The sequence below is a fragment of the Peromyscus leucopus genome, chromosome 2, assembly GCF_004664715.2.
Source record: "Peromyscus leucopus breed LL Stock chromosome 2, UCI_PerLeu_2.1, whole genome shotgun sequence".
Taxonomy (NCBI): Eukaryota; Metazoa; Chordata; class Mammalia; order Rodentia; family Cricetidae; genus Peromyscus; species Peromyscus leucopus.
This window is the reverse complement of record NC_051064.1, coordinates 51,935,066-51,960,325: the sequence shown is the minus strand read 5'-3', so window position 1 is coordinate 51,960,325 and position 25,260 is coordinate 51,935,066. Positions and strand designations below refer to the sequence as shown.

Below are 25,260 nucleotides of genomic sequence, written 5' to 3'. Positions count from 1 at the left end.
GGAGGGACTTGAGAAGCCAGGCCCTGTGTCGTCTCTTTCTCTCAGCTTGCTGAGCAGGATGTAGCAACTGCTCCAATACCATTTGTGCCGCCATGCTCTCTGCATGATGATAATGAACTAACCTCTGAAACTGTAGGCCAGCCCCCAATTAAATGCTTTCTTTCATAAGAGTTGTCTTGGTCATGGTGTCTTTTCACAGCAATAGAACAATTACTAACACACCCATCTAGGATTTAAAAAATAAAAATGAGACAGAGACAGAGACATATTAAACAATTAGATGAGAAAGCTAGAGACCCAATTTTAATACTAAAACATATGGCACAGACACAACGCTTAAGATCTCAAAGGATAGCTAATTCACAATGCAGCTTTTTTTTTTTCTTTCCTTTTTTTTTTTTTTTTGAGACAGGATTTCTTTGGGTAGCCCTGGTTGTTCTGGAATTAGCTCTGTAGACTAGGCTGGCCTCTAACTCAGAGATTTACCTGCCTCTGCCTCCCTAGTGCTGGGATTAAAGGTGTGTGCCACCACCACCCGGCACCACAATGCAGCTTTGTTGGGTATTAAATGTGACAGGATGTCTTAAAACTCAAAAAACTGGGATATTATCAAGCATCTTATCAAATTGTTAAATTACTTCATTAATGTTAATAAAGATATAGGTATCGTTTCATGTAGTAAGAATGACTGAGAAGCCACATACACACATTTGTACCCTATAAAATGGGAGTATGTCAACCTCCTCCAATCTGTAAGCTTTCTCAGATACTATACGACATAAATCTTTAGCAAATGTTCTAAGCACAGCTTATATAAATTTATTCTTTAATTTGTCGGCTCAGGACCCCAGGAAAATGTTTTAAGTCTGTTTCAGTTTTTATGTCTGTATGATGGGAGTAATAATGTTTGAGGATTTTGAGACTAAATGTCCATGTTACCAAATTAGTGGCAAGTATTCTATGTCCCCAGAATTAATCATAGGACTTTTAATTACTTGCATAATTTCAAAACATCTTACTTTGGAACCATGAGATGGCCTCATAGGTAAAGGTACTTCCTGCCAAACCTGGAGCTGAGTTTGATCCCAAGGACACCCACATGGTGGAAAGAGAGAACCAACTCCTGCAAGCTGTTCTCTGGCCCAGCTCTTTGCACATCTGCCATGCCATACATATGCAGCACATGCGTGCACATGCGTACACACACACACACACACACACACACATTCACATGCACACACTCAAAGAAGCAAATAAAGAAATAAAGAGTAGTAACAAAATAGTACATTTAAATAACTCTTAACCAAAAGAAAATCAAAACATTGCTAGCCACTTTAAAAGTAAAGCTACCAATTAACTCACATATTACACATTTAAGATATCAGCTAAGCCTCCAAACAGAGGGAAAATTATAGCTTAAGTGTATTAATTGGTAATTCAAAAGAATAAGCCTAAGGAATTAGTGAAATTGATTCTATTAAAACAAAGCAATGCAAACAAAAGACAGTAGCACCCAGAAACAGTAATAGCCAGAAAATCCCAAAGAAAGCAAATCAGCTAAAATAAAGGAAACAAAAATGTCCCTCTAAGTCCTGAAGCTAATAGAGTTCCTTCAGTCTTACTGCCAAAAGGTGCATAATGTTTTCATATTCCAGAACAAACAGTTAGAAATGCAACCTTTTCCTAAGACACAAAGGATTCTTACAAATTGAGTTCAAAAACTGAGTCAACAACCCTTTCAAAGAGAGGGTGTGGGATGCGAAGGGGAGATTTAGCTTAAAACATAGGACGCTAAGGGCCTGGGGCATTGGCTCAGCAGTAGGGAGAACGTCCTGCTCTTGCAGAGGACTGGACTTCAGTTCCCAAGACCCAAATCAGGCTGCCTGTAACTCCAGTTCCAGGGGATCCAGCACCCTCTTCACATGCACATACCCACACACAGACACTACATATATGCAGAAGTCTTTAAAAATATGATGAAAAAAAAAAACAAGAAATCATTAAAAACAATTGAATTTGAATTGGTTTTGTCTCCGCTTTGCAAAGATTATTAGGGTTCAGCAAACTTCAGGTTGTAATGGCAAATATGTATTCATGCATTGTGATAAAGGCTGGGTTAGGATGCAGGTCTATGCATGTGTTAGATCTCCCCAAGTTAGTTCATAGTTACACTACAGCCATGATAAAAAGACTTGAGGTTGGTCTGGCAGTGGTGGCACACGCCTTTAATCCCAGCACTTGGGAGGCAGAGGCAGACCAGCCTGGTCTAAAAGAGTGAGTTCCAGGACAGCCAGGGCTACACAGAGAAACCCTGTCTTGAAAAAACAAAATAAAACAAAACAAAAACAAGTAAACAACAAAACCAAACCAAAAAACTTGAGTAAGTGGAAGACTGTGTAGTTTTTTTAATCTCTAGTTATTAGAGATACATTGGAGGTTTTTTCATCTCCACCTATTGAAGGGACTCTGGCCAGCTCAAGTGTGGTGCCCATGGCTCTGACAGACCTTGTTCTTCTCTGTCATTCCCTCTGGCTTCTTAAAAACCTTTAGATTGCCAGGAGGTGGCGGCGCACGCTTTTAATCCCAGCACTTGGGAGGCAGAGGCAGGTTGATCTCTGTGAGTTCCAGGCCAGCCTGGTCTACAGAGTGAGTTCCAGGACAGCCAGGGCTACACAGAGAAACCCTGTCTCAAAACAACCAACCAACCAAAGAAACCCTTTAGATTACATTCCTGAAGGTAGCCACCAAGTTCTATTTCCTTATTTGGCCATTTCCTCCTCCTGAGACTGACTACCGAGGTCCAGCTACGAAAGTACTGAAGTCCAGCAATCAGAAGCCCCATTTTGGCTCACCTAATTAACACGCCCAATTAAAATTAAATACCTTGTCTTAACATGAGGTTTCTCCTTTTACCATTATGAACTATTTTCCTGTGGGCCACATCTGTCTCCTCTCTATCCAGAGGCAGTCCTTTGTCCTCCGAGGCAAATATCCCTTCTCCTCTCCCTTGTTCCTTCCCCTTCTCCCTGGTCCTCTGTCTCCTGTTTTGTCTCTTATCCCTGCCCTCTGTCCCTCTGGGGCAAATAAATGTCCTTTGTGCTGAGAACTTGGTCTTGGGGGTCCTGAGCCGATACTTTTCCTTTCACCTATCAGCCTCCATCCAGAAGGTTGTAATAAAGTTGATTATATGAGGCTGGGAGTATAGCTCAGTGGCAAAGCTCTTATCTAGGCTATGTGTGGCCCTGAGGTGGTTTTTTTTTTAAAAGAAGTTGCTTGTATCTTGCTTGATCATATTCTTTATTTTATCATATTAGTCATAAATATTTTGCTTAGTCCTCTTCCTCAATTTTCTGTTAGATTAGTAACGTTCTCTGTTCTTTCCCTTGCCCTCTCTTCTTTGCCCTGGCTCCTTTAGGAGCTCTGGATTCTATTGGTTGACCTTAATTTCATAACAACTATATCCTATCAGTAAGGATGCATTGAGGGACCTGGAACACTAATAAGTACTAGGACTGGGTATAAGATTTTTGACTTATATTTTTGCCTTATTAGAGGACAGTGGGAATTTACTCATACACTCTCCTTGCCCTTCCCTTTCATTATAACCTTCTTTTCAAATTGCATTTATGATGATGGGCACCGGCTACATCTTGTGAGAGAACTATTGAAGTCATATTTCTTTAGGAAAACTTAACATGCTTTTCTGTGTAGTGAGTGGAGGGCGTTGCTGATCCCCAGGCTTCCCAGGCTGTTTCAAAGGAGGCCTGGGTGTGGGCTATAGGATTTTTTTCAGTATCACTTTGGAGTGACATGCTGACCCTTACCGTAGAGGAGAACTGGATGGGTAGTATTCTCAGTATCCATTTCTTAGTAACACCTTCTGGACACATGGATAAACCAGGCACTGTGTTTAGTAGAATGTAAAGATGAATAAAACATGTCCATGTCACAGTGTTAGGGAGGAGAAGATAAGTACACAAATACTGTGTACAATGTAAAGTGTCCTAGTCAGAGGCTTCAAAGAGTATAGGGAAGCACAGAGAGGAATTTTAAAAGCCTCTACTTTGGGAAGCTCACGGGGGCCCCCAAACAGTAAACACAGTGGGAACTGTTGCTTTTTCCAAAAGATGGTGTTTTCTCTGCTTTGAAATCCTGGTGACTTTGATGAAATTATCACTGACTTGCAAGCAGCCATATTGGATATGGTGAGCAGCAGGATGAGCCATACAAAGTACAAAGCATAAACTGCCCAGGATATGACAAGGCAGTTGGGCCTGGACGGCCCCTGCTGCGGCAGGGATAAATCTGGTCTTTGTGGTTTATCAGTGATGGTGGGTCTAAGGGAAGATCATGTCACAGGTCAGGGGAAGATCAGAGCACAGCTGTAAGTGACAGGACAGATGTTAGTAGCAGGACAGATGGACTCAAAGAGGTAGGGTTGTGGACCCAGGCAAGCTGGGCTAAGTGACCAGATGGGTTGCTGCTATGAGTTGAATTATGTTGGGGTACTCATTCCCAGTAACTCAGAACATGATCTTATTTGGAGATAGATGGGGTCTTTACAGAGGTAACTGGCTAAAATGAGGTGATATTGGAGTAAGGTGGTATACCGTGGAGCCGATATCCCTATAAGATGACAGCCATGTGTGGGCATAAAGATCAAGAAAATGCCTTGTGAAGACAGAGGCGGGTGTGTAGTGAGAGCTACAAGCCAGATAAGGAGATGCCAGTGTGGAGATAGGCAGAGACTGGAGTGCAAGAGGTCACACGTGAGGAATCTCGATGGCTGCCCCAGCTGGAAGAGGCAAGGAAGCGCTTTCCTCTAGTCCTTGATGGAAACATGGCCTCACTAACACCCTGATTGCAGATGCATGCGCTTAGCGCTGTGAAAAAAAAATGTTCCTATCGCCTTAAGCTATGTGGTTTGTGTCAAAGTGTCACTGCAGCCACAGGAAGCTCGTACAGATGGCTCAAGGAAAAAGACAGTCACAGGCGTCTCAGATTGCTAGTGGAATTGCAAAATTGTGCAGCCTCTTTGGAAAATGGTTTATCAGTTCTGTACAATGTTAAGAGTGAGGTTGCTGCGTGGCCTGCAGTCTCACATCTCTATGTGTACCTAAGAGAAGTGCATTAGCACAAACATTGTATGCGAGCACTGTGGTGGTTTGAACGGGGTTGACCCCCACAGGCTCCTGTAGTGAGTGCTTAGTCATCAGAGTGGGAGGAAGAACTATTTGAAAGTATTAGAAGAATTAGGAAGTGTGGCCTTGTTGGAGTTGCTGTGACCTTGTTGGAGGAAGTGTGTCACTGGGGGAGGGGCAGGCGGGCTTTGAGGTTTCAAAAGCCCAGCCAATCCCAGGGTCTCTCTCTCTGCCTGCAGATCAGGATGTAGCTCCAGCACGATGCATGATTTCGTGCTCTCTCCCATGATGACAATAGACTTACCCCCTGATGCTTACCCCCAATTAAATGTGTTCTTTGATAAGAGTTGCCATGGGGTCATCATGTCTCTTCACCCCAAAAACCAGTGACTAAGAGAAACACTCCTTGCATTTCTATTCATAATAGTCAAAATGTAGAAACAGCCCCAGATGCCTGTCGACTGCTGGATGGACAAGCGCGATGTGAAACGTCCATGCAATGGAATTTCATTTGGCTTGTTGCGTTCTTTTTGTATAGCTTTTTAGTAAAGGAAAGAATGATAGCATGTACAAGATGAACGGACCTTAAAACATGTTAAAGGAAAGATGCCAGTTGCAAAGACCATGTGCTGCGTGGAACCATTCACATGAACGCCCAGATGGGAGGGAGCCGGGGCTGGAGCGCAGCGCTAGAGCACTTGCCTCACCAGGCCTGAAAGTCCTGCAGAATAGAATCTGTGAAGTTGGTTAGTGACTGTCTACCGCAAAGGGGAGAGGGAGTGGAGTGATCGCTAAGTGGATGAAGGGTTTCTTTTTATTGTAATTCAATAGTTGGGACGGAGTCCAAACTCTAGAATCCATCACGTTTTTCACTTGAATAGAGAAAATGTGACTGTTAAGTAACTTTACTGTTGATAGAGACCCTTAAATGAGAGCTAAGGTAGGAGACTTCCGCTCCTTGCTCTTTCCTGACCCCTTCCTTGAGTGCTGCAGGCCGGCTTCCTAGTCTCTAAGAATGCACTGAAAACCGCACTGGCAACTGGCTCCCTCCTTTGGAATTTCCATCTGCTATGGAAAAAATTGGGTATGTGAGGCCACAGTAGAATGGTGTCTGGTTACTTCCTGGGTAGAGTTAGCGTGTGTATTCAAAATGCACAACCATTTTGAAATTAGCTGTTGCTCCTGTTTCCTGCCACCTGCTCTCACTGGTTTCTTTAGCTCCCTCTCCTTCCACTTTTCTGCTGTATTTCTTACTCTTTTAGCAAAAACCCGGGACAAGAGATCACAAACCGCTCACTGCGTCAGCTATACACGTCACTGACGCCATAGGGTGTTCGTTCCCACGCCACCCTCAGTCCAGTCTGTGCTTCAGTTTTGAATGAGAGGAAGCCTTTCTCCTCCCATGTAACACCCTCCACTGTGACTTCTGCTTCCTGTGGGGAACTTATTATTGTTTATATTTTTTCAAAAGTCTTGAAGACATTCCTTTCGCAGAGTGCACTCTCGGAACTCTGCACACACTTGTGCAGAGGATGGGAAGTGTGTGCCGATGAGTGAGCGGAGTCTGCTGCCTCCCGAAGCTGCTTCTGTCGTGTGACACGTTATGACTTCCAGCCCATGTGGGAAGGTCTGCTCTGTTTTCTCTTCCGGCGGTGAGTGGGTCTGCCGGCTGCTCACTGGTCCTCGCCTCTGTTTGCAGATGAGGTCCAGTACATCCAGGCTGAGAAAAACAACAAGGGCCCGATGGAGGCTGCCTCGCTGTTCCTCCAGTACCTGCTGCAGCTGAAGAGCGATGGCTGGTTCCGGGCCTTCTTGGATGCCCTGTACCATGCAGGTTGGTTCCTTCTTACTGGCAACGCAGAGTGCTTTACTCGGCTGAGTTAGTCAGAATGCTGAAAAGGGAAAAGGGATTCATCTTGAGGCATCTGTATGTGGTTCACGCCTCCTTGTTCAAGGAAATGTAAAGACTATTTGCAAGCAGATGATAGAGTTGTCTACCAGAAATATCCAAAGGAATTATTGTAACTGTGGGAGAGGTGACAGTATTACTAGAATGCCAATGTCTTTCAACAGGAGAATGAGTAAATAAGTTTTATGGTGTTTACACAGTGGCCCATTATACTGCAGTGAAGCTGTGTGAATGTAAACTGTCAGTCCTGCTCGACCTGTTGAATTGAGTGTGGAGTTGGGAAATGATAACTATGAAATATAGATGTAGATGAAGAAAAAGACACAGGATAGCTTCAGGAGGACTGACTCTAGGCTCACAGCCTTTATATATATACCCAAAGCAAGGGTGGTGGTGGTAAAAAGACCCCCCCCTTCAAGGTCATCACGGTTCAAGGTACAAAGTACAATCAAGTGTAAACACCTCCTTAATACTCTGGTAACCACACCTTATGGCAAAGCATCCTATTATGCAGCCTTGCAGGGGAGAACAAGCTTGGACTCTCTGACCTTGAGTCAAGATGAAAACAAGCCACAAGCTGGGGTGTCTGTGGGCCCCCACAATAAATGACAATCCAGCTAAATTGTAGGCATGCAGTATTATTATTTTTTTTCGAGACAGGGTTTCTCTATGTGGTTTTGCGCCTTTCCTGGAACTCCCTCTGTAGTCGAGGCTGGCCTCAAACTCAGAGTTCCGCCTGGCTCTGCTTCCTGAGTGCTGGGATTAAAGGTGTGTGCCACCACCGCCTGGCATTTGTTTATTATGTATACAGTGTTCAGCCTACATATGTCCCCGCAGGCCAGAAGAGGGCACCAGATCTCATTACAGGTGTTTGAGAGCCACCATGTGGTTGCTGGGAATTGAACTCAGGACCTCTGGAAGAGCAGCCAGTGCTCTTAACCGCTGAGCCATCTCTCCAGCCCTTAAATTTTAAGTGTCATAAGCTATAATAGCTATAAAGTTCCACCTCAGCCAAACTAAATATGTATTGTTATGGGAGCAAACAAATGCCTTGTGGCTTTTCAGACAAAAACCAAAGGAGTTGGTAAGTTAAACATAGTATATTGTTATTTCTGGTGAAGAGACAGAGGGGTGAGAAACAGAAGGTGTACCCAGTACTAGAGTGTTCTATTTTTGTTTTTTTGTATGTTTTTTGTTTTTATGAGACAGTGTCTCTCGGTGTAGCTCTGGCTGCCTGGAACTTGGTGTGTAGACCAGGCTGTCCTTGAACTCATAGAGATCTGCCTGCTTCTCTTCTGCAAGTGCTGAGATTCAAGGTGTGCGCCACCACACCCAGCCTGGAATATTCTAATCCTTAAATGGACTAGTTGGCTCACATCGGATTACAATTGTGTTGTGTGTTCTTTGGTCTCTGATGTTGCTAGCATATGGAGTCAGTCTTATCTGGAGACGAATGACATCGTAGAAATGTCTAACTTCCTCTTTTTCTGTACATGAGAAAACTTAGGCCTGGGGAGATGCTTTGCCAAGGGTCACACAGCTAATTAGCAGAAACGCCAGGGGCAGTTAGGACCCGGGTCTGCTGACGCAGGTTCTGTCTGAGATGCTACATGATGTGAGCAGTTGGAAGTCAAGCATCACACTTTAGCATGCAGCCAGTCCTTTACTACAGGGGGTTTCAGTCACGTTCCTTGCCCCTCTGTTGCTCAGCTTGAAAGAAGGCAAAGGGTACTTTTCTTCAGTCTTAGAAGCAGTGAACAAGAAGACATATATGAAAATCAGGCACAGTGTATATAAGAAACACCAAAGAAAAGAAAGCCATGATGGACTACAGTTATTGTCATTGTAGGGGAATGATGTAACAGACAAGGAAAATGTGTCAGCTGGCTGTGGTGGCACACACCTTTAGTCCCAGCACTGGTGAAGGCAGAGGCGTGGCAAATCCCTGTGAGTTCCAGGCCAGTCTGAGTTGGCCTCACAAATGCAAGAAATATAACCACCATGTTATAATTCGGGTATATTGAATTAACATGGGAATGCTAAAGTAAACACACTGCCCTTCTCAGGTGCTGGTGTGCCCCGGGAAGCCTTACATTGTCCGTGTGATGATGGCAACCGTTTTATGAAAAGTAATGCTTTTGTTTTAACTAGGTAAAAGTCCTTAAATGCCATTTATTATAAAATAAAACTTGGTTTCCTGCTATTTCCGGGATTAGTAGTTGATTATTGCTTCTTTTTCCTGCCCTACAGACAGACCATCATTGTAACATATTATCTATTTCCCACGTTAGTGATGCATGCTTATCGTCCCTGTTTACTCTTAAATATTCTGTGTATGTGTATTTGTGAGTGGGCATGTGCTTGTGGGTGCATTGTCTACAGAGGCCAACTATTCCCTTGCATCTGGAGTTACTGGTAGTTGTGAGGCTCGGACAGGGTGCTGGAACCTGATCCCAGGTCCTCTCCAAGAACATTATGAACCTTAATTGCTGAGCCATCTCCCCAGCCCTTATCTGACAATTTAAACGGCACAGAAGGGGATAAACAGACAAGTAAACTAATCTTTTGCTTATTTTGTTCATCTCTTACCTAGCCCTCCCCAAAGAATCCATTGTTTTCCTTTTGGAGGCTCTAACTAATCTGAGTATTATATTTAAGTCTTTGTTTCTTAAGCAAAAACAGCACATCGAACTTTTACTGTAACAATTACAGGAGATTTATTAGAAAAACTTTTGCATTTAGGCAAGAAAGGGAATTTTGAAACATCTGTATTGGAACATAAGAGGCGAAGCATCTCTGTTTGCAGATATGATGCCAAGCACACAGCTAAGCAGAACAAAAGTGGACAAATGGGGCTGCATAAAATCTAAAAATCTTTGTACACCAAAGGTCACAACGGCCAGAGTGGAAGATCAATCTGTAGAACTGGAGAAAATGTTTATGAATCATACATTTGATGAGGGATTAGTATCTATAATACATAGGATATGTACTATAATATGTAATATAAGGGACTCCTAGAACTCAACAGAGGAAACCTGGTTAAAAAATAGAGTGGATCGGCTGCTCACGTGGGCTGGGAAGAGGGCTCAGCCCATGAAAGGTTTTGCTGCACAGCCTGATGACCGGAACTGGGTTCCCAGAACCCGTGAGAAGCAGCCGGATTCAGCAGTGTGCATCTGCATTCCAAACCTTCTTATGGTGAGATTGGGGTAGAGACAGAAGAGTTGCCCAAAAGCCCATGGGCCAGCTAGCAGAAACAAAAGGAGAGACCCCGCCTCAAAACAAGGTGGAGAGAGAGAGAATTAACTCCTGCAGATTGTCTTCTGACCTCCACTCCAGTGCCGCCTCCTCCTGTCATAATATGAATTAAAAAGAAAGTATTTGACATTTCTCCAGACATACAGCTGGCCATCAAATGTGTGAAAAGATGCTCAGAGTCACTCACCCTCAGTGGAATGGAAGTGAAATCTCCAGTGACTGATATAACTGCACACCCATGACTCATGTCAAAAAAAAAAAAATCAAAGTACTCATGAGGATGTGAAGAAATTATAAGTTGTGTGCACTATTAGTAGGCTGTAAAATGGTATCACTGATGTGGAAAATAGTGTAGAGTTTCCTCAAAAAAAAAAAAAAAAGTCATTGCATTATCCAGAAAGTCCATACCTGGCATGTTTCCCAAAGAATTAAAGCAAAGCTTTGAAGAGAGAATTCTGCAGTCATGTTCATAGCAGTGTTTTCTGCCACAGCTGAGATACAAGCAGCGCTAATATTCTTTATCACAAATGTAGTGTTGTTTAGGGTGTAGCATTCCCCTAGCCCGTGGTGAGGCCTGACACTTAAACGCATCTCAGCACCACAGAATAAATAAATAAACAGTTAAAAAATAAATACAGTTTAAGGAGAAAACCTTCAGTACACACATACAGTAGAATCCTTTTTAATTTTACAAAGGGAAGGGATGCTCACTTATGCTACCACGTGGATGAACCTTGAGAATCAGTTTCACTAATTTGTGTGTGTGTGTACACATGTGTGAGGGCACTTTTGTGTAGGCTGGAGGTTGGCATTAAGTGTCTTCCTCGGGACCTTTTCACCTTATGATTTGAGACTGGGTCTCTCACTGAACCTGGAGTTTGCCGCTTTGTCTAGACTGGCTTTTGACGTGAGAACTGGGGATAGGAACTCGGGGCCTCAGGCTTGTATGTTGAGCTCATTATCCACTGAGCCATCTCCCAGGTCCAGGAGATATTTGGATTGTGTTAGTTTCTTGGGTGTATAGGAATAAAACCATTGTCTTCCTAGGCTACTGATTGAATTAAATGTGGGTCTTAAAGGCAGGCAAGCTTGGGGATTCTGTCCAAGAGCCTTAGAGTGAGACATTCTTGGGTTATTTTAGTTGGAAGTCATTTTTCCTCCTTTATTTGCCCATTGACTTCATTTTTTTTTCTTGAAATGGCGTGGAAGGAAAGCTCTTCAAGGGCAGGAAGTAAGAGTCATATTTCCTCTTGTCTTCCTCACTGCTTCCTACTGAGAAGATCAACATGATGAGTTTGACTAATTTAAAAGTAAATTAGGGGCCAAAATATGGCTCTGTGGCCAAGAGCACTTGCTGCTCCTGCAGAGGACCCAGGTTTTGTTCCCAGCACTCACATGATGACTCAACAACATTTATAACTCCAGATCCAGGGATCTGGCATCCTCTTCGGCCCTCCGCAGGCATCAGACACACTCATGGTACACAGAGACACACATTAAGCAAACAAACAAACAAACAAATAAATAAATAAATATTTTTAAAGAGTAAATTGTGTGTTATTGTTAAAGTACATGGGGGCATTTTGAAGATTTTATACTAAGATCAAATACAAGGCTTAATATCTGTCCTTAGGACTTTACCCTGAAAGATAATGAACTTTGGAAGGCCTGAACTGTTGGGTGCCAAAAATGAATATCATTTCCTTTTTGGAAAATCACGAATAGCTGTATTAGTTGACTTTCACTACTGTGACCAAATGCTTGAGGAAATAAAAGGCAGAAAACACAGAGCCATGTGGATCTATAGCTTCACACCCATGTGGGGTGAGGCAGGGCACCACGGAGGAGAGCACGTGGTGAACCAAAGTCGCACTTCCGGGTGGACAGGCAGCAAAGAACAATGGTGAGGAGCCAAAGCGCGTCTCTAAGACTTATGTCTTCCAGTGAGGCCACAGTTCTCACTCACTCCTTCTGTATGAACTCAATGTGCCAACTGTAACGAAGCCAGCGCGGACATGGTGCAGTTACCTCTAAAGACAACGAGGGACCAAGCCTTCGACCTGTCAGCCCTAACTGAGGCCATTTGCAGATGGTTTTGAGTTCTCTTACCATCGATTCAAACAGAATTCCTACGGTTTTGATGATAAAGCATTTTATGTTGGACTCATTTAAGAAATCCCTTTTTTTTCTTTCTTTTCAGGTTACTGTGGACTTTATGAAGCCATTGAAAGTTGGGATTTCCAAAAAATTGAAAAGTTAGAGGAACATAGATTACTTTTACGACGTTTACAACCAGAATTTAAGGCCAGAATCAACCCAACAGATATCCTTTCTGAATTGTCTGAATGCTTAATTAATCAGGAATGTGAAGAAATCCGACAGGTAAATTAACACAAAATTAGAGAAAAATGCTGCGATTCTTGGAAACGGCTTCTGTTTTCAGTGTTGTTTTAGGCCCTCAAAGGATAACTGAAACCCATAAAAGCCCTCATCTAGAAGACGTAATGACTAGAAAAGAATTCTAACGTGAATGGGGTAATTTTTATGCTAGACTATTTGAAGTTTAACCCATTTTCAGCTCAGGTTGTCCTGTTACTTTTTCTCTCAATAGTGTTCTGTGCACGTGCAAATCACATTGAATAGTACACCAAATGAAAAGAAAAAAACACTAGACTCTTGGACATAGATACATTTATTATAATCTCCTCTCAATCACTTAACTAGTGATGTGATCCTGGACAATTCATTTAGCTTCTCTAAGCATCTGTTTTTTCCTGTCTAAAGTAAGAAAAATGTTCCTTATTAACATGCTGGTAGGAGTAAATGAGGTGATACATGTAAAGTGCTCATGTCAGCTTCATGCATAATAGTACATACAAAGAACATTTTAGTTATCATTAGAAATGCCTACTCTAAAGAATTTGCTGCTGTGCTGTTAGGGTCTTTCAAATAGCTCTATATGCTGATGTATCCTTAGTGTGAATGGTTATCATATGGGTCAGCTTTTTGCCCTGGGATTGCTGATGACAACGAATGTAAGGATTCAGAAGATGAGAACATTTGGCTTGACATATTGATATCACCTATAAAGGACAAAGGTGAAGGAAAGGCTGTCTTAAAAGCTAATACTGGGTGGGATAAAAAATGATGCTAACTAAGACCCACTGAACTGTACTTCACAGTGATTTCCATCAAATGCTACTTGAGTAGACATCTCTTCAGAGAAAGCTGAGCTAACTGATTCACGTGCTGCATTTGTCTCGCTCAGATCTGCTTCACCAAAGGGATGATGGCAGGTGCGGAGAAGATGGTCGAGTGTCTTCTCAGATCGGATAAGGAGAACTGGCCCAAGGTTCTGAAACTTGCTTTGGAGAAAGAAGACAACAAGTTCAGTGAACTGTGGATTGTTGATGAAGGTGGGCTGCTTCAGAAAGAGCCCTGGACCATGCTGTGCCCCTCACCATTCGCCCCAGGACTTTGCCACATCCTACCAGAATTTACTTTTCATAAGACACACTATTCCGTTCAGATACCCATGACTACATCCCTAGGGAACAAGCATCGGGAAGCTGAGTTCTGGGAAGGAATGAGCCTGAACAGCCCAAAGAGTCTGGGAAAGGAAAAATAAGGGGTTCCAGCCCAAACTGAAGTTGTCAGAGAAATAGCTTGAGAATTCCAGACCTAAAGGTTCAAATCACAAGACTTACCTCCCTACCAGAGTAGAGGCTGAATATTGAGAACAATGGATATTTATTGGTTCTCTTGCCTGGAAGCCATCTGGGACTGACAGAGCAGGAGTGAATGCAGAATTTGCTGTGACTAAGCCTATCTTATTTGGCTTCTGGAAACTCATGCTTGCTTTAAATCTGAGTTTGATAAAGACCCAAGTTTCTAGTTTTAGTTTTCACCTGTGTTTCTTTAGAACATAAATGGCTGTAGATGAAAGCCATGAGTGTCTCTTTCGTGTCCCTAGGAATGAATCTCTTGCAAATGTTATCCACCTGAGCTACTGAGAAGGTGGGGGGACTCACTGCTCATCAGCGGCATGTCCCACACTTTGAATCACACGGTACTAAGGGACACTGGCATTCAAACACCAAATTGAGCTTCCAACTCAAAATGATTCTTCCAGTTGCTTTAAGAAATGCAAGGTGGCCCTTGAGATGGTTTAGCAGGTAAAGGCTGCTGTCACTGAGTCTGAAGACCTGAGTTCAGCCTCTAGGACTTACATGATAGAGAGAACCAATTCCCAAAGCTGTCCTCTGCCCTCCACACACTCTGTGTCATGAGTGACATATACAATACATTAATTAATAAAAGAATTTTAAAAATAAATGAAATGTTAAGGAAGGGAAAGGCATGGCTGTAAGAGCTCGGTGGAAATTTAGATGTTCAATGTTATGACTTTTGGGGCTTCCGCAACCCAAACCACAGTCAGATGACATTGAGAGTCTAAGCTTTGGTTTTTTGTTTTTTGTTATCTCACAAAGGTTTCAAAAGGGTTGAAAGTAAAGCTGCTGAAGATGATGGAACAGAGATGTCCAGCATACAGATTTTCATACAGGAAGAGCCAGAGTGCCAGATTCTCAGTCAGAATCCCTGCCTACCCTCAGGTACCGGGTATCATTTGTCCTCAGAATCCCTGCCTACCCTCAGGTACCAGGTGTCATTTGTCCTCAGAATCCCTGCCCACCTTCAGGTACCAGGCATCATTTGTCCTCAGAAATTCCTGCCTACCCTCAGGTACTGGGTGTCGTTTATCCTCAGAATCCCTGCCCACCCTCAGGTACCAGGCATCATTTATCCTGAGAATCCCTGCCTACCCTCAGGTACCAGGCATCATTTATCCTAAGAAGCCCTGCCTACCCTCAGGTACCGGGTATAATTTGTCCTCAGAATCCCTGCCCACCCTCAGGTACCAGGCATCATTTGTCCTCAGAATCCCTGCCCACCTTCAGGTACCAGGCATCATTTGTTCTTTTCCATAATGGTCTTTCTCCAGCACTGTGATGCCTTTTGAAAATCTTTTTAAAAGGATGATTAGGAAAGGAAAGAGAATTTGTGTGGCCATAGGGCTTCATAATTAGAATTACTGTTCCCATCTTTTGTGGCCTCTGCTGCTTTTATCTGCCTGCTACCACTGAGAATGTATGTCCATGTCTTCCTCTGATGTAATGTTCACAGAACTTCAGTGTCTGTGACACCCAAAGCAGCCTTGTGCTCTAAAAGAATGCTTCTGTTTCTGAGCCACTTGTTCAGTCTCCTTCCAGAATCCCAGGGCTGCCATACATGTGGGTGAGCAGGCTATGTGCCTGTTTGCCAGCCTCTGTGTGGAGGACTCAGTCAACTGGTTCTCATACACATGGTGCTGTGAAGTTACCTATGGCTGGATAAGGCCTCCAGTGCTCCTTGAAATACGTTTTCATCATAAAGAGAACAGAAGGTTGTAAGATGTGCCTTAATATATTTATAACAAAATGTACTAAGAAGGAAATAAGATGAGTAATGAATAGTGTTAAAAGAACAATGTAATTTTTTAGAACATTAAAAAAAAAAGATACCTTACAAATTATGTCAGCAATTGAATGGCACAAAGTTTCTGTCATTCCAGGGTGACACAGTGTGGGTTGCTTTAAATGTTTCAGAAGCACAGTGATCCATACATGTCTTTTAAGCAAAGCTGATTTTCTCAACTTTCTCGAAAGTCTCTTTCTTTACAGTGGGAAGGTTGGACACACGAGGTGATTTCTGTCTTTTCTGTCTCCTGACATTTTGTATGCTGACCTGTTATTGAGATGAGGCCTCAGATCATTAAACCTCCCATTGTGCTGATCCATCTGGGATCCTGAGAAGTGCACAGCATGGCTTCTCCTTGCTAAAGTTGCTTGGAGAACCTGATGGCGGCAGTACCGTTCTTCTCAGCTGGCTTTGGGGGTCTGTTGCTTCTCTGTTCTGAGTTGCTTTGCTCTGAATTAGACCAGTCTTGCTTCCCTTTTTTCTTAATCAAGTTTCCATGATTTAGAAAGAATTCACTTTGGCCTTTCCTGTCTCCTTGTTGATGATTCTTTATCACTGAGAGACAACTGTGTGTTCCAAATCAATGGGGGAAGTGGGACAGTTGATAAGAGGCCAGATTCCAAACCTCCAAAACGGGCCCTTGTTGCTAGAGTCAGAACTCATGTCCACTGAACGGTGGTTAGAGCACTGGCCTTGTTCCCTCTATATTCTAGAAGCGTCTTCTAATAATTTGAACAGCCCATTGAAACCAAGAAATTACCAACTGGAGCTTGCTCTGCCTGCTGAGAAAGGGAAAAATACAATAATATGTGCTCCTACTGGTGAGTCAATTACAGTAACTTACGTCATTTTCTCTTTGCTTTTTCTTCTGTCTTTGAGTGCCGTGATATAGTGAAGAAGTTCAAGGTTTTTCTTGTTGTGTTTGCTATTGGGAAAGCTGTCCTCTCAGTAGTCTCAGTGTATCTTGTTAGGGGGCATGGACAAGGGAAGAGAAATGCCCTCTTTGTTTGCTTTCGGGTCTCACTATTTGAGTGCACGTTACCTAGGACATAGTTTGATGGTTTTTAGCCATCGTTTAAACTGTCATGTCAGTGCAGATGACCGATTAGTTTATTTGTGTCCCAACGATGATAGGGAAGCCAAAAATAAGTACATTCTAGAGAAGCATCTAACGTTGGTTATCCATTTCTATTGAAAGGTTGTGGGAAAACCTTCGTGTCACTTCTTATATGTGAGCATCATCTTAAAAGATTCCCACGTGGACAGAAAGGGAAAGTGGTCTTCTTTGCTAATCAAATTCCTGTCTACGAACAGCAGGCAACTGTGTTCTCACGCTATTTTGAAAGACTTGGGTATGTATTACAATCAGTCCAACTGCCTTTTTCTTTTTTTAAATTCTAGCTTCATGCCATGAATATATTTTGTTATATATATAACCAGAGCTGTCTTCCAACTCACTATGTCGCTGAGGTTGGCCTAGAAGATACGATCTTCTTGCTTTTACCCTCTAAATACTGGGATTACAGTGTACACTGACATGCCTGGTTGTTCTGTGTATGTGTTTTTTTTTAATAATGTATATATTTTATTTTAAGTGCATTGGTATTTTGCCTGCATGTATGTCTGTATGGGAGTGTTGGATACCCTGGAACTGGAGTTACAGACAGTTATGAGCTGCCACTTGGGTGCTGGGAACTGAACCCTGGTCCTCTGGAAGAACGGCCAGTACTCTTAACTACTGAGCCATCTCTCCAGCCCCTGTTCTGTGTGATTCAAAGAAAATAACCATAGACTTAGCTTTTAGAGGTAACTCCTTTGTGGAATAACCTTTTTCCTTTAGCTCCACCAGAAGAGCTAAGCCTTCAGGGATTGCTCTGACAGAGTGAAGGACTTGGTGGTTGAAGATGAAACACCAGTCATTCTTAACGATTTTTTACTTCATTTGACATTACTCTTTTAAGAATTATTCATCTCCTAATGACTCAAATGAATAAGTATACCGTGGTCAATTCACCAGATTGCATATCCTGATCTCTGGCTTCGTGTCAGGTTTGAGTGTAAGCTTAAATTACTCCCTGGTTGCATTCTTTTGGCTTAGGGGGACTTCATTCATTGTTGCGCTGATCTAATGTTTCACCTTTGTTTCCTTGTTCACACTGCAGTTGGTAATAAGAGATTTCTGACATTTCCCAGGTACAACGTAGCAGGCATTTCTGGGGCAACGACTGATAATGTCTCAGTGCAGCCCATTATTGAAAACAATGACATCATCATCCTGACACCCCAGATTCTCGTGAACAATCTCAACAATGGGACCATCCCCTCACTGTCCGTCTTCACCTTGATGATATTTGATGAATGCCACAACACCAGCAAACACCACCCGTACAATCAGATCATGTTCAGATACCTAGATCACAAACTTGGAGAGTCGCCAGACCCGCTGCCTCAGGTATTTCAGTCAGATGATGTCTCAGAGGAGCCACAATCATCCAGAATTCCATCTAGTTACTCTTGTAGCCACATTTGAGATTACCTTCCTCTGCTTCTAGGTTCATCAGTTACAACTCATTGGTTAGTTTTGGTTCATTCATTTGACAGACAGTTGTCCTTGGTATCCAGGGTAGATACCCTTCACAGGAACCAAAATCTAGGCTGCTTAAGTCTCTTGTATGAGATGACATTGCATTTATATACAATCTACACACTTTCCTCTTACATTCTTTGTATCAGCTCTAGATTACTAATATTGTACAGTATAATGTAAATTTTATATAAGTAGTTCTTATACTATATTGCTTAGGGAATGAAGGTGGGAAATTTATACATTTTAGCACTTATGAGGTTAACAAATTTTTTTTTTTTTGTTTTTGTTTTTTTTGTTTTTCGAGACAGGGTTTCTCTGTGTAGCTTTGTGCCTTTCCTGGAACTCGCTTTGGAGACCAGGCTGGCCTCGAACTCACAGAGATCCGCCTGGCTCTGCCTCCTGAGTGCTGGGATTAAAGGCGTGTGCCACCACCGCCCGGCAACAAAATATTTTTGATCCATGGTTGTGTGAATTCACAGATGTCTATAACATCTGGATGTTGAGGGCCAACTGTATGAGTCATGGGCTTCCATGTACCTTGGGCACTGTTTTAGGCCATGGGGACACTGATATAGAAGATATAACATTGGCTCTCATACAGTTAAGTTTGCACAGGGAGCGGGTACATAATAGTTATGTCACAGCTTATCATTAGGTTTGCTTTAGAGATAGGTAAATGGTGTAGTTGAAATGTAAGTAAAAGTAAGGCAAGACGTAACCGAGAAGAGAGGAACTAACAGGGGTTTTCCAGGCAGATGACTTTATGATTTTCATTAAGAGGATGCGGTGTGTCCAGAGGCACAGAGCTATGAAAGATTCTGGCATGCTCCAGAATCCTGAAATCTACGGTATCACTTGAGTGTAGAGTGAGGTAAGGAGCAGCAGCAGCAGATTTGGCAGGATGAGAATGGGGGACAACCAGTAAAGCTGTTAGTTATGACAGATGCTCCTGGAGACATCTGGAGGGTAGAGCGTCAGTGGGCAAGTCTATGGCTTAGCACAGGAAATGAGCAGCAACCCGTCCAATATCATATGAGAAGAATCACTTCAGAGGGTCATTCTTAGATGGGACAGGAAGGAAGGGAATCATGGGTAGAAATCCCTCTTTCTCTCAATCTGAGGAGAGGCAGGCGCTGTGCTGAAAACCATCAATATAGAAATGGGAGAGGGAGTTGGAGAGGATGAAGACGATTTGAAACAGTAGATGAGAACAGAGATGGATACAATGAAGAATGATGGGATTATACCAGGGCCCCAAATGAGGCTGTAAACCATGAATTGTATGCAATTCTCTAGCTCCAATAATTACCCATTTCAGAAGTACAGGTTAAAGGACATTTAGTGTGGTACCCACAGCTTGATCTTCTCAAGTAATGTTGATGGTAAACAGATTTCTCACTGGTGAGTTAATCATTCCATAGTTGTCGGGTTATTACTGAAGGAAGTTATCTCACTGAATCTACACAGCTCTCGTTTTTAAATGGCCATTTCCCCTCCACTGACTGTTGAGGTGCTTGTCAAAGCACGCAGAAATGAACGGGACATGGATGTGACTGGAATGGACACGTTATTCCTTTTCGTTCCCATCTGATGTTTTCCTCCTTAGTAGGAGACACAGGTAAAGAAAGACTAGCCCTGCCTGGAAAAGGTTTCCTCTCCGTTCTTACTCTGGCTAGTGTCTGGATGATGAGATTTATTTGGGGGGGCCCTTCTGCTCACAACATCCTGGAGAACGTCCGAGAACCAGTGTCGGGGATGCTCCTTACAGGTCATCGGGCTGACTGCCTCAGTTGGTGTTGGAGACGCCAAAACCGTAGAGGAAGCCATTCTGCACATCTGCAAACTCTGCGCCGCCCTGGATGTGTCCGTGATCGCCACGGTCAGGGACAACGTGGAAGAACTCGAGCAGGTTGTTTATAAGCCCCAGAAAAGTAAGTGGGCTCAGCAACACACCCCTTGTGAACTTGTGACTCTCTGCTCCTCCTCCTTCAGATGGATGAACTCTGAGGCCTTTGTTTGGTAAAAGCATTTTAACTCCAAACTTCAGAAATAGTCACATGTGCATCCTATCTTTCTCCCTAATCGACCTCTTCTCCCGAGTGATGCATGAGCCTCAAAAGTAACCTAAAAGGGACAAACATCCTTGCTCTTTATCTCTAAAGCCCTTGGCAAGCACCAGCAAGAGAGCTGATAGCCAGTGGCTGGGTCAGACCTCTGGGCTCCATGCCCTAGGCAGGTACTATGGGGTCATCTTGTTTCTGTAAGAATCTGATGATTGTAATGGATCTGGTTGGAATGATCTGAATCATAATAGCTCTCATCAAATGACCGGAACAGGTTTTAAAAATGAGGTTCACTAGCAGATGGTTATTAATGATTAACTAGCCATGCAAGCCCGGAGGTAGAGAAGTTACACTTGGCTTCGTCTTGGCCTGAGCACTGATTTTGAGTCAGTGGCAGAATGCATTGAGTGGAATGGGAGGGCCCGGCCCTGTTCATTTCTGAGAGTCCCTCATGGAGAGTGTGAAGATGGGCCCAACACACCCCTTTAGCAACACCTGTGGACTTCTCTGCAATTTGAGCCCTTTGAGCTTCTTCTACTTCCAAGTCTTGTAAAGACTGCGTGGCATTCCCTGACTCTGCAAACCCTCCCTGTGCTATTCTGTGCCTGCATCCCAGCTGGGCTTTGTGCTTGGCCGCTCCTGTTCCTGCCTTTCTCCTTCTCATGCTTATTTTACAGCAGCCTCCCCAGAGAGACTGACTTTCCTTCCCTTGCTCCGTGATGTCTTGCATGCACCAGCATAGCAGGACTCCGACGGGCGAGTTTAGGAACACACCTTTCTTTCCTCCAAGAATCAGCCTTCTGTGTAGCATCTGGTAGTTCTTGTCAACTCTCTATTGCCAGAACATAGCACGTGAATAGTAAGATCAGTGGGAACACTCTTCAGGGGCTAGATGGTGCGGAGAAGGAATATAGGAAAGCAGAGAAACAGGCCTGGAGTTGGTGTTTGCAGAAACCAGAGCGCTACCAGACTTGTCAGCGCAGAGGCACCAGGAAACCTAGACTGAGAGGCTGGATTACACCTAGGCCAGGAGGGACATTAGACTCGGCACAGGAAGCAACGTGAAGCTGTTTCAATGCTTTTGAGTATGTGCTGTGATTTGGGCCGCTTACTAGTGAGCTTGGAGCCTGTGGCTTTCCAGAGGATGTGACGAGGGCAGAGGAGGATTTGGAAATGGCAGCGTTTGACCTGTGCATCCTTCAAACTACTCATGTTCATTCGATCCTAGTTTTCAGGAAAGTGGAATCACGGACTGTCAACACCTTCAAGTCCATCATATCTCAGCTGATGAAGGAGACAGAGAAACTGGCAAAGAATGTCTCCGAGGAACTTGGTAAGTCTGTGCTAACTCATGACGAGCTAAATCCCATTTTCTGTGTCCCTTCCACTTGGCAAGAGTCATTTATTGCCCATTAGTGTCTTTTCAGTTCAATGGTGAGATTATATCCAGATGTGGACTGACTTGTTCTCATTTATTCACACGCATTTCTCCTCCTTTCTCTATATCTTCTTTATCTCCTCATCCCTTTTTTCACCTCCTTTCTTTTCTCTAGTCCTTTCAAAAAGATTTATTTTTATTTTCTGTGTATAGGTGTTTTTGTCTGCACGTATGTATGTGTACCACATGTGTGAAGAGTGCGTCAGATGCCCCAGAACTGGAGTTACAGACCGTGTGGCTGCCACGTCTGTTGGGAACTGAACCCAAGCTGTCTCTTTGGCTCCCATTTCTCTAGTTGTTTGTGAGACAAGGTCTTTTTCTGTATCCCTGGTTGGTCTGAAACTTGCTATATGACTGGGCTGGCTTTGAACTTGCAGAGTCCTCTTGCTTCAGCCTTCTGAGTCTTGGAGTTGCTAACATGAACCATCATACCTGCCTCATATGTTGAATTTCTCCATTCTTGGTTATTTAGGCACCTTATAAGAATTTTTAAATTCTCTTTTGCTTTATTTTCTTTTTAAATTGAAAGCAGATCCATCTGGACATAAATACCTGAAAAATACTGTCTTTAAATCATCTTCTAAATTACCTCCTTCTTTTTTCTTTTGAGACAGAATCTTTGTATACAGTGCAGGCTAGCCTTGAACTGGTTGTTTTTTTTTTTTTTTTTTTTTTTTTTTTTTTTTTTTTTTTTTTTGGTTTTTCAAGACAGGGTTTCTCTGGTAGCTTTGCGCCTTTCCTGGAGCTCACTTGGTAGCCCAGGCTGGCCTCAAACTCACAGAGATCCGCCTGGCTCTGCCTCCCGAGTGCTGGGATTAAAGGCGTGTGCCACCACCGCCCAGCTGCCTTGAACTGGGAACTTGCTGTCTCCTCCTCCCAAGATGTGCATCAACACTGGGCCTCCATTAGATCTGCATTAATCCCTTCCAGGAGCAATGCCCTCAGTTACCTAACACCCTCTCACTGTCCTCAGCTCTTGAAAGTGTCACCACCTCATCATGCTGGGGACCAGCCTTTTGCCATATGAGCATCCGGGAGACAAACAGTATCTAAGGACAGCATTGGGGGAGGAGTAATTTAGGTAACGAATCCACTGAAGACCCTGAAGTAGTAGCATGGGGTAGCATGCTATTTCTTCTACTGTTTTAGAAACTCTCTGTAGCTACTTGGTAGGAACTTGATGGAGAAAAAAAAAAAAAAAAAGACAGGCGGTAAAGAGACCAGTTAGAGGTACATGGGTCACCCAGAAACAGAATGACATGATCTGACTAAAGTGATGATGAATGAATGAACAGACTTTTACTGAATTATTCCTCTCACTGTAGCTAACATCTACACTTCCTCCAGTCTAAATCCTGTCAATAACTCATTTCCTAATAGCATGGAATATTTTCCCAGTCCTCACATTGAGTAACTATCGACAGCCACCTCATTTCTTCTGGAACTGGGAAAACATCTCATTTTGAGCTGGGTGTGGTGGCACCTGTAACCCCTGCAGCTTGGAGACTGAGTCTACAAGGTTGTGAGTCTGAGGGCCAGCCTGGGCTACATACTGAGACCCTGTCTGTGGGGTGGAAGCAGGGAAGAAGCCTGCCACTGTTACTTGTTGGGTATCAGTCCTCTGCTCTATTATTGAAAATGAATGGGTGAGGGGAGACATTTAATGCATAAGTGCATTTCTTGTCTTTGAATTTCACTGTCCTGTGCTTGTCTCAAGAAGCCCAGGAAACTAAACTAACAGACCAAGCCACTGTGGCTGTTTCCACTTCGTCTTTTCACCTCTCCCCATGCTGCCCCCCACCCCCAGTCTGGATCACTATGGACCCTATGAGTCTGAACCAAGCAGATGGGCTTAGCTCCAGGTGTGCACCCAGATGTGGTTGGTGCTGTGAGTGCTGCCCTGAGATCAGGTGTCCCAACCTCATAGCAAAGCAGAACAGGCTGTGTTGGACACTGGTGCTCCCAGTTTTATATACCTGTCTCTGAAGCTTTTGAGACTTACTATTCCAATGGTGTCTTTGTTTTTAAGGGCAACATTGTGTTTTTTGTTTGTTTAATTTCTGAATTACCTTGGCTGTCAGCCCCTTAGACCTGTAGGGCTTAGACATCACATAGCTACCGGGTTTGAGTTCTTGCCACACCCACAGAATACGAGTAAATTATTTAGTATTCCTTTTATAAAGGATTTTTTTTTTTTTTTTTTTTTGTCGTTTTGTTTTTCGAGACAGAGTTTCCCTGTGTAGCTTTGAGCCTTTCCTGGAACTCACTTTGGAGACCAGGCTGGCCTCGAACTCACAGAGATCTGCCTGCCTCTGCCTCCGAGTGCTGGGATTAAAGGCATGTGCCACCACCGCCAGGCTTTTTTTTTTTTTTTTTAGATTTATTTATTATTATGTGTATGGTGTTCTGCCTGAATGTATCCCTGCAGGCCAGAAGAGGGCACCAGATCTCATTATAGATGGTTGTGAGCCACCATGTTGTTGCTGGGAATTGAACTCAGGACCTGTGGAAGAGTAGCCAGTGCTCTTAACCTCTGAGCCATCTCTCCAGCCCATAAAAGATTTATTTAAAAAAAATCATGTGACTGTGGCGGATGAATGCTGTTGCTCCTAGGGGTTAGAAAAGGGCATCGAATCCCCCTGGAACTGGATTTACAGGTGGTTGGAAGCCACCCAACATGAGTGCTGGGAGCTGAACGTGGGTCCTTAACCAGAGTCTAACTGCTGAGTCATCTCTCCAGCCCTCCTTACTCAGCTCTTTCCGAATCTGTTTCCTCTTTGTAAAATGAAATATTGACCTCACGAAATTAGAAAAAAAAATAAATGCAATTATGAATGAAAAGCACTTTGATTTTGGGTCATTTAGTAAGTAATCACTTTACTTACACACACATGTGTGCGTGCGTGTGCATACACACAGCTGAAAACTCAGGCCACTTCAGGATAAATATCACTTATAATGAATAAGAAAGAAAATTAGAAGACGAGTCATGTTAGAACCAATGCTTGCAGACCACTTGTTCATTTGTTTGTTTGTTTATTGATTTGTTTTGCCCTCTAGGGAAGTTTTTTCAAATTCAAAACAGAGAATTTGGCACCCAGAAGTACGAACAGTGGATTGTTGCAGTGCACAAAGCGTGCATGGTCTTCCAGATGCCGGACAAAGAGGAGGAGAGCAGGATCTGCAGAGCGCTCTTTCTGTACACATCACATCTGCGGGTAGATCGATCGCTGCTTTGAATGGCATGCTTTGGTCACTGCAGCTCCTGGGGTCTGCACTGTGGCAGCTGAGAGACCATTAGCTTCTGACCCTAGCCAAGAGCTTAATTAGGAACTTTCCAGAAA

General features: G+C 43.3%; 1 protein-coding gene across 2 annotated transcripts in view; it reads left to right on the top strand.

Annotated features, from left to right (window-relative positions):
• Ddx58 (DExD/H-box helicase 58) overlaps positions 1 to 25,260 on the top strand; it is a 48,100-nt gene that overhangs the window by 3,835 nt on the left and 19,005 nt on the right. Inside the window, exons 1-11 of one of the 2 annotated variants that reach the window (XM_037202498.1) lie at positions 5,970 to 6,768; positions 6,841 to 6,975; positions 12,512 to 12,693; positions 13,580 to 13,727; positions 14,802 to 14,924; positions 16,542 to 16,649; positions 17,027 to 17,180; positions 18,022 to 18,280; positions 20,184 to 20,346; positions 21,707 to 21,811; positions 24,977 to 25,134. In XM_037202498.1, the coding sequence (XP_037058393.1) occupies positions 6,759 to 6,768; positions 6,841 to 6,975; positions 12,512 to 12,693; positions 13,580 to 13,727; positions 14,802 to 14,924; positions 16,542 to 16,649; positions 17,027 to 17,180; positions 18,022 to 18,280; positions 20,184 to 20,346; positions 21,707 to 21,811; positions 24,977 to 25,134 (1,545 nt within the window). In that variant the 5' untranslated portion in view covers positions 5,970 to 6,758. Of the gene's footprint in view, positions 1 to 5,969; positions 6,769 to 6,840; positions 6,976 to 12,511; positions 12,694 to 13,579; positions 13,728 to 14,801; positions 14,925 to 16,541; positions 16,650 to 17,026; positions 17,181 to 18,021; positions 18,281 to 20,183; positions 20,347 to 21,706; positions 21,812 to 24,976; positions 25,135 to 25,260 lie in introns of those variants that run through there. The other variant, XM_028884064.2, reaches the window with a different exon arrangement.